A 9,547-nucleotide genomic window follows, 5' to 3' on the forward strand; every position below is an offset into this window, starting at 1 on the left:
AACGTTGTTATCAACCCAGGGTATGATGTTGCCAGGCATGTTGGTAGAGCAGTTAGCAATATTCACGATGTCTTCAGCTTTTAAGACCCTGTCCCATATATTGAACTGGCTCATCTCCCCCACGAAGGCTTGAGTTGCATCAAATCTTCCTCCTACCGTGTCCTTTAGGCACACAAGAGTTAGGATTAGATGAGAAAGTTATTTCAGCATTTTCTTCTTCAAATTTTAAGACTCTCCCCCCAACCCAGCCACACTGCGAGAAGGATGTGCAGAGCTAGGCCACAAACAGCTTCAAGTTTCTAGAAAGGCTGCTTTGAACAAGATGTTCTATGGAACAGTTAAAAGCTCCGATCTGAAATGTGTCAAAACAATTCAAACAAACAGTAGGGACTGTATACCATCACAGGAAGGCCATGCATAACTAACCCTGCCCCCAAGCAGTAGAGCAGGAAGGCAGCTTTAAATATTGAGGCTAATTTAGGAGCCATTTTGCAAGCTTGGCACTGGACAACTTCAGCAAGAACTGCATAGATGTGTAAGATTACTCCAAAAGCTTTATGGCTAGAGATTGAACTGCAACTGCAGCCCTTGACCAATTGGCTGCAGGGCCTGTAAGATGCAATCTTTGGATCTAAGTACACAGGCTTCTTCTGGTTGTACCAAATGAGCAACTCAAACTGCTACTGCATAAGCCTAAAAGTGTTTGTTTGCTCCATCCACTACTCAAGGACAGAAATCACACATTTTGTGCAATCACACTAAAATGAAACTGATAGCATAGGAGAGAACCAAGCATAGTACAGGCACATGGCATGAGAGAGTTACAGAAAAGCTGCCAGCCACTTAATAGTGAGCTGGAGCATCTGCTATGCAGAGTGTATTAGGATTCCAAATCTACCATTCTGTCATTTATGTCATGGATAAGTACCTACTAAAATCAGTATCAGGACAAAACTAATTTTTCATTGCCCCATTGTGAACCTGGGAATCCTGGAGAAAGGCTATTTCCTGCTACTCATTACAATAGTATTTTTTTTTAGTATATGTATAATCATACAAAGAACAGGTAGAGAAAAAAATGCGAAAGCCACACAACTCATAGGCTTAATGAGATGTTAACTAGAAGAGCGAGATTCAAAATCCTTTGGTTTTTTTTCAATATTCAAAAAGGACTTATTCTTAACCTCATGACCTTCCTGCTGGCAGTACTAATATTCAAACTTTATTAGTATTTGCATTAGGAGGGTTATTTACCTACATCTTTAATGAGAAACCAAGTGTCTGAGTCGGAGTTCATCCCTTTGATCTCCAACTCATCTTTAAAGTAGACATCAAATTCTGAATGACTGACAGACTCCACTACTCTGAAAATGTTTTACATACCTGAAAGCTGCAGAATTCAGTCTGCGGGGAGTTCTTTGTAGCAGGCAAAAGTATAAGAGATCCTGATATGCCCACAAGCACTCTGGTGCCCATGGTTGTTGGTCCCCTCACCCCCATACACACACTTTCCTTGGTCTATTCCAGGGCTCAAGGACTAACAATCTTACTATTCTTGGGATAAAGAGGAAAGGAAGGGGGACAACCAGTAAACTGCTAAGGGGGAGAGTCAATTTGGCTTCAATTAAAAACAAATCAAAGCAATTATACTTAGTTCGCTTTCAGCAAGCTCCTTTTTGACTGCTCATGCAACAGCACTGGCCAATTCTGTCCTTTTCTGTAACTTCAGCAGCCACATTGCTAGTTAGCAGCAACATAGCTCAAAGGATTTAATTTAAGGCATTATTCAGGTCACTGACAAAGTTGCACGCTGTAGCATTAAGAGCGGGAACAGGAATAGCTGCAACATGAATATTCTGAATATTTAATAAATGAAACAAAATATACCAATGTGTGACTGCATTAAGTATTTGTTGCTTTGTTTTAATCTTTCTGATACTGTGTGTACAACAGGACCAAGTGTTTAACAAAGAGAATTTTTCTTACAGCTGCTGTTTGTTTGGGGAGTTTTGATTTTTTTTTTTTTTTTTTTTTTTAAACCCCAGAACACCCTGTCATTCACTCACCTGTTCCTGACCCAGGATCAAGACACCTCCAGGTTTAATTGGGTGCCAAGGAGCAAGATTCTCCCCAGTGCCAAGCTTCTCTCCATCCTGAAAAGCCTCCCACATTCCATCTCTGGTTGTCCATGTTATACAAATATGATGCCATTTTCCATCACTAATGAAGAGAGGGAGCTGGGCAACCTACAAAAAGCAAAGAATAATACATGTTGCGAAACAAGCCTACCAGTTCAAGCACAACATTTAGAAAGGGACAGTATTTACTCTGTTCTCAGAAGCAAAAAAATTCAGTGGCAGAAATTAGCCCACATCATTCCACTTTGTCCCAGCTCTCCAGTATTCAGGAATACAGCCATTTTAGATGTGAGCCTTTGTTTCATCTAGAATCGAGTGACACAAGTACCAGAGTCTAAGCTGCTATCAATCCACTGACCCCGCATATTAATCTGTGGCATTTGTTTTCTAAATCTCAGTTCTTAGTCCTAACTTTCCATCTCGTGCTCACGTTAAAGTTTTCTTAAAATCTAGGGTTTGCCTGTACCATTTGCAATAACAACTCTGGCAAATGGATATGCCTTCTTCCACTAAAACTTGTGGAAACTGTTACATAGGGCACCAAATAAGAAGGAATTATGCTCCTTGACTAGGTATTGAAATCAAATTCCTAGTCGACATAAAGACACAAATACAGCAGGCTATGGAACAGCTGTGATGCAGGAGAAAGAAAAGCCTAACACAACATTAGTAGTGTTGACATAATGTTGAAGAGAAAAAGTTATTGCTAAGGATAAGCAGACTCAAGTTTCCTTCTCTTCAATAAACCATTAAAAATAATTGGCTTTTCACTTCTACTTATTTGGGAGGATGATAGGACTGCTAAAAGTCCTTAACAAACATGACTGAGCCACCTGAATTGTGTTGTAAATCTGTAAACACCTGATCCCTCAGAGAGCAGTGAGTTACTAGGAAACCTAACAGGCCAAAGAAAACAAGGGAAGTTATGCCTGAAGGCAAGTTATGCTACATTGCAGCCTGGCCACGTTAAGAATCTAGTTTTGCTCACACTGATTCAAATCAAGTCACTCAGCTAACATCAGCTACTTATATTTCATAGCTAGCCGAAACTGAAGGTGGGGAGAAAGGAAGTATTTATAATCTGGTTTAATGCCAAGTTTCAACAGGTCTTGTTTTCCTCAAGCCTCATCCTGAAGCTTGTCAGAAACGATCAGTGATATGAAGTAGCACAAGACAATTGTTGCTTTTTATATCTAAAGTATGAAAAAATTGTATTTAAACTGATTCAGTCACTTAAACATTAACAAAACCAGCCACGATCACATGGTTTTTGCTCTGTCTTCTGCCAAATTCATTTTAACGTATCTGAACTTCTAGGATTAGAAGGATAGAAATACTGCAACTGGCTTACATCTCACAGGCTTTGCAATAGGATGGCTTCAAATATTGCTTCTGTTTCATAAAACAAACAAGAAGCCAAAATCTGCTTGCACATTCAGAGGACAAGCATAAGTATGTGTACATCTAGATGTCATGCTGTTTCATCTCAACATGCAAATATATGTACCATTTGACTTTGTTTTGAGTACTTTTATGAACTTCAGCAAACAGATGGACAACAGCAGACAAGTAGACACTACCATCTCAAAGGCCCAGAGCTGGCTTTTCAAGTTACTAGACAGGTACCAAGGGTTCAGGCCTTATTCTGATAATGTAGACAATAAAGAAGAGTTAGTCGATTCTCACCTTATCATTAATTAGAAGTTCAATTGGATTATTCCCCCATTCTATGAGGACAATTTCATTGGCCTGCCCAGGAACAGCATATGAGAATGGAGTGCCAATTCCAGGAGAAGCACTTGATCTCAACCACAAGCATACAGTAAAAGCATACAGCTCTGGCAGAGTCTTCTTGATCTTCCCATATAAGTAGTTTGTGCGAAGAGGTAGGGAGACTTTGAATTCATCAGGTGACTTAAATGCACTGTTACCTGGAATTACATTGAGGAAGAAAAAACTTTAACATTAAACAAAACAATATATGTGTAATTCAGGTTAAGAAACAATATAATTGATATTGGGAATCTTTGTCATTTTAATCACTTTAGAGAGGTACAGAAAAAATATATTGAAATTGTATTACTGAATGTTGATTTTGCAGCACAGAAAAATATGATTAGATTTTATATACATCATGCCAATTACTTTGCTTATTTTTCCTGTTCATTTAGAGCAAAAGAATATATGGCAGACAACTAACGAGAGGCTGTTAAATATTTTCTTTCTTCATTGCTTAGTTCATGGCCTGCCTATTTCAAACAATTAAAACTGGTTTAAAAGATACTGTTACTAAACATGGATTCTCTGCTACGTTCATTACTAAAGCATCACAGTGTTTCAAAATCATTATTTTTCCTACTACTGCTACACAGGGAGCTAGCAGCAGCATCCCCATTTTCCACATAGCAGGCTGAGAAACAGGTTGATGCTGTCATTTCGGGTGGCCAGTCTGAAGTAAGAAAAAGCTGACATATTCCAGAAAGCAAAGTTAAATTTAGTAGAACTGATTTCTGTCACACAGACAGATCAGGAGAGGTGAACAAAAATATAAAGCTGAAGTTCAAAGTGACCTGAAGAAAAATGCAATATAAAGTTGTGAACTACGAAACATTATATATTTGTTTTAATATAAAAGCAGAATTCATTATTAAGCTTTCTTTAAAAGATGTGATAAAAGCCAGCAAGATATTCCACAGAGATGTTTATTAAATTGACAACTCAAGACCAAAACTTTCTAAAGTTGCAATACTCTGTATTATATAGTTCGTGTATACTTCCAATGGAGTTGCTTCCAAGTGATTTTCTAGAATTAAATAGTGAAAGACAAATCCCACATTTTGCCACAAAATAAAACTCCACAGTTCTGTAGTAGTGTCACCCTCAACCTTTCAGCAACCTGTTCTTCTGAGTCCCACTTTTTCCTTTACTTACATTCCTGAAACAAATTCAGTCCCCTTGCCAAACTTCACACTCCAATCCAAATGAAGAGCTGTTGTCACAGAAGGTTGCCATAATTTTCATATGTAATTTTTAAACCATTGGCATTCTCTCAGTTCCCATTTTCAGAAGCAACTGAAGTGTTTTGACTGCATTTTTCACAGAATGAGGGGGTGGAAGAAGAAAAAGCTTGTCTGATGCTTGCATCTGTCTTGAGGAACTTACAGACCAAAAATTGAAATAGTCTAAATTTTAAACAAAAAAAAAAGCCCAGGGCTAATGTTGAACAACCTCCACTAGGCTGGTACAACCAATCTCACATATAAAAAAAGAAACATACTCCATTAAGAGCATTAGTCACTCTGTGAAAGAGCTTAATGAAGCAGTAATGGGTTGGAAAAGAACAAACAATATTCATCTTCTTCATATTTTTCAGTTTGTTCTCATGACTTGAAAACATCCACAACTCCAAATGATAACAAGATCCTCCTGTTCTGGGCAATGGGCACATGCACAGGGTAAGACAATGCTTTTCCTAAAGAATCTGAATTATTTTTGGACAAGATATAATGTTATTCCCTTTTAGAGACAGAGAAGATAGATTTAGGCATAGCAAGTGACCTGTTCATGTCTCCAGCAAGGCTAGGAATCACATTTATGTCCAGGCACTATTTGTTGCAGGATTATTCCTCCACCCAGTCCTGCTTTTTAATGCATCATCTACTGCTGGCGATGGAGACAACTGTGAAGGCATTACCAGAAGACTTTGGGAATCACAACAGTTGTACAAACTTCAAACTCTTCTGCCCCACTGGTAACTAAAGACAGCTGTCATGACAACAAATAAAAAAATCCAAAGTTCATAGTATCACCTTCTAAGGTTAGTTTTTCCTCCATTTATTTAGTCTCGGGACAATGAGGAGCGTATGATACTCTAGTCAGTTATCAGGAAGAGATGCTAAACAATATGGCATTTAAAATAAAAGCACAATAGAAATACTATTCTCAAAAGAGGTCAGATCACTTCAAACACTGCCTGCATTTAACATACAAAATCATTAAGTTCTTAGATCATTATTACCCTCACTTTGATTTGACGGAGGAACCAAAGGCTTACAGTGCTAAGCTGCACTGTAATAGAAAGCAAATTACACAACCAAAAGAAGGCCTGTGCCTTGGTTCCTGGCCCAAATTCTTCACTTCCCTGGAGACTTAAGACAGCCCTCTCTCCCCACACAAAAAGATAAAGGTGGCAACAGGCTATTTTTAACCTAATTAAATTACACATTCTTGTTCTCCCATCACTCCCTTTCTGATGACTTGCTGATATGAGTCACATCTTTCAGAGTCAAGGACTAGCAATACTTGCCACATAAGACATTAACAGACCACTAATTCTTCAGAACTTTAGTTGCAGTTTAGGCTTTATCTTAGCTCTCAGGAAATACTAAATGACAGAGCCAGTAGAAGGTCTCTTCTTCCTCCTTCCCTTTTACCCTCCTTCACACTTTTTAAATGAAAAGAAATAGATACAATATTATACAAATGAATCCATTAGGCTGCTTTTTAAAATTCATGAGATATGTATGTTTGCACCATTTTGAAAGCATGTCCATTAAGCTGCTTTTAAGCAGAGAACCTATTCACCTTGACAAATCATTCAAAGACTGGGCAGTGATATTTACCGAGTGATATTACTCTAGTCCCACACAGTCCACTTTGTAGGTGTATATATAGTCAACACAGAAAGACAGTTCTGTTCTTTAGCTCATTTCCATGGGCATTTGTAATTCAAATAAACAAACTCTAGTCAAGCATAGAGATCCCTGTAATAATTAACCTAAGTATCTGAATAAATGACTAGGATTAAGAGAGTGTACCCCAGTGGCACCATGTGTACTGTAAACTCTGAAGGCTATATGCTTGATATAGGACACAATTCAAGTATCTGCAGTTATCCAAAGGCATAACCAGCAGCAAAAGGAAAGACCACCAGCAATACTTCCAAAGCAGCAGGAAATGGTTCTGGTATAATATTGCCATTCATTACATCAAAGGCAGTTGTGCCAATTAAATTTAGCCCATATGATTTTCAGTACAAATAAAGAAAAGCAGCTCTACTTAGATGTGTGCTTGACATTTTCTACATATTTACCTGACACCAATGTCATACTTCTTCCTATTTCCACTTGCCTCCTTACATATCTTCCCATCCCACAAACATGAAGAGTTTCATCCTAACCACCCACGTATGCCAAATTAAGAGACAGGAAGCCAAAGCCATGCAGAGGCCTGTCAAGCAGGAAGCCTGTGACAAATGGAAAAAGGGAATCCAAGTATTTGCACTGTCACCTGCTATTTAGTCCAGCACCTTCACTGTCTTTCCCTCAAGGCCCACATTTAGACTACTACACTAGGAGGGAGCAAACAAAATTAATCAACATGGGGAATCTTTTAGATTCTGTGCAGATTACCTTTTTCTAATTCAGACACTCTTTCTAGCAATGCATTCAGGGCTGTCTCTGTCCTCTGCCGATGGGCTGACGTCTCATTATGAAGCAAAGACTTTTCATCCTCAAGCTCGGCCACTTTGCTTAGGAGTTGGCGTTCCAGGTCTCCAAGCCTCCGTTGAAGCATCTCTCGAAGGTCATTAGGCAGAGCTGAATATGAGACATTGGCTCGGAGTTGGTGCTTTAGGGGAAACGAGAAGAAAAAAAAAAATTGTCATTTCTAAAACAGAAACTGTGAAAATGCGGATATGCTCCTGATTCAAAGGGAAGAAAGCAAGATCACCGAGTTCTCTAGCAAGTACAAAAGAGGCATTGCTTTTTAGCACTTGTCATGTTCAGTGCTTTTATCAGCATTGTAGCAAAACAGGTCCTGAAACAAAAGGGCACTTTTGTTAGAGGCTTCCACAGTTTCATATGAAGGAGTCTTCATACATTTAAGTTCAATAAAATCAATGTAGGAAGCCAGGTCTGATGCACTTCCATTAGTATAGGTACATGTGGCACATTAGTCAATTCCTGCTTTGCTTACTGCAAGTGACATTGCCAACTTAAGTAAACAGAAAAAAACATTATTTCTTTTTAAATAAAAAATTAAGCTACTTTGAGAGCAACTTTACCAAATGAAAGTTTCCTCAGTTTTGATTTGCAGAGTAAAGAAGTCAGATGCTCTTTAGATCAACTGTATTAGCCAATGAAAGTATTTTTCATTTAAACTGAACCCCCACCCACCCCCACCCCCCAAGTAACACTGGTATCTTTAAGGATAGCAAGAAACCAATGGTTCCACCTACCATAGTATTCTAGTGGTGTTTCCCTTCTACAATCCTAAAAAAAAGCCTCAAAAAGACAGCAACAGTAATAAAAGGGTGTTACACTACCAGATCATTCAAAACTGTACTTGAAAAGGCGACCAGAGTGTTTAGACCTCACAGAATTACCTTTAGGAGATTACTCGCCAACCTCACAACATCACTGACTATTTAGAGGACAGCAGGAGGACATGCATGTAGCTCTCAGGGTGTGGAAAGCAAAATACAGCATTCAGCATGATCCCTGTGGGAATACTCTCTATAAAATATTTCCATGCATGCCACTCAACCACGGACACTGTCCAAAGGCTCATGGAAACCACTTGTCGGTGGGCTTGGGCCAAATTCCCTCTCTATTCACAGGCATACAGATCAGGTTCTTTTTATTCCATGTCAGCTCTAAATACATCATCTCATCTTCACAATCTGCCCAACACAGTCTCCTCATTATCACTGGTCTGTTCAGCACCATATGCCAAGGTCTTACTACCCAAGATGTCAGCTTTATACCTCAAACCCCATGAAGTCACATTCCCAGAAAGGGAGATTTAGACATATTAATACAGCAACTAAGCTAGCGACAAGCAGGAAAACTGTAATCTCCCCCCACGCAGTGGGAGAACACATGGACAGAGGAGCCCTTCAGGTTTTTTACCATAAAAGCAAGCAGATAATTAATCAAGAAAACAAGCCAAGCCAAGCCAAGCAAGCCACTCACGCCCAGGGCTTGGCCAATTTGGATTTATCTCCATAAAGATTAAGCGCACTGGTTGCATCCACCCAGCGGTCCAAAGCCACTGTCACACGTTCAGTCACTCCAAGTTTCTACGCGGGTGGGCAGAGCGGCTGGCCCACCCCGCGCCCCAGCCCTACCTCCAGGCTCTCCAGCCTGTCCTTCAGGGTCTGCATGGTGCGGCTCAGCTGGTCGATGACCTGCGCCGGGTCCCGCGGCAGGTCGCCCATGGTGTCCTTGCCCTTGCCCAGCTCCTTCTTCCACGTCCCCGTGGCGGACTTGCCGTCGGCGCTCTCGCAGCGGCTCAGCTTGCCGGTGAGCTCCCGGATGGCCTCCCGCTGGCTCCCGATGGTCTCCTTCGGCTGCAGGACGGTCTCCCGCAGCTGCAGCACCGTGGCTTTCAGCTCCTCCTCGGGGGGC

The 9,547-nt window shown here is 40.1% G+C and overlaps 1 protein-coding gene across 1 annotated transcript in view; it reads right to left on the bottom strand.

The window, feature by feature from the left end:
• The window catches only part of NPTX2 (neuronal pentraxin 2), a gene marked incomplete at its 5' end in the record, with an annotated part of 111,244 nt that extends 101,701 nt beyond the window's left edge, over window positions 1–9,543 (bottom strand). Inside the window, 5 exons of the mRNA XM_009649495.1 lie at window positions 4–162; window positions 2,067–2,246; window positions 3,825–4,069; window positions 7,550–7,766; window positions 9,268–9,543. Of these exons, the coding sequence (XP_009647790.1) occupies window positions 4–162; window positions 2,067–2,246; window positions 3,825–4,069; window positions 7,550–7,766; window positions 9,268–9,543 (1,077 nt within the window). The remainder of the gene's footprint in view (window positions 1–3; window positions 163–2,066; window positions 2,247–3,824; window positions 4,070–7,549; window positions 7,767–9,267) is intronic.
• Window positions 9,544–9,547: the final 4 nt, after the last annotated feature.

This window comes from Egretta garzetta, unplaced genomic scaffold (genome assembly GCF_000687185.1).
Source record: "Egretta garzetta isolate BGI_Z169 unplaced genomic scaffold, ASM68718v1 scaffold292, whole genome shotgun sequence".
Classification (NCBI taxonomy): domain Eukaryota; kingdom Metazoa; phylum Chordata; class Aves; order Pelecaniformes; family Ardeidae; genus Egretta; species Egretta garzetta.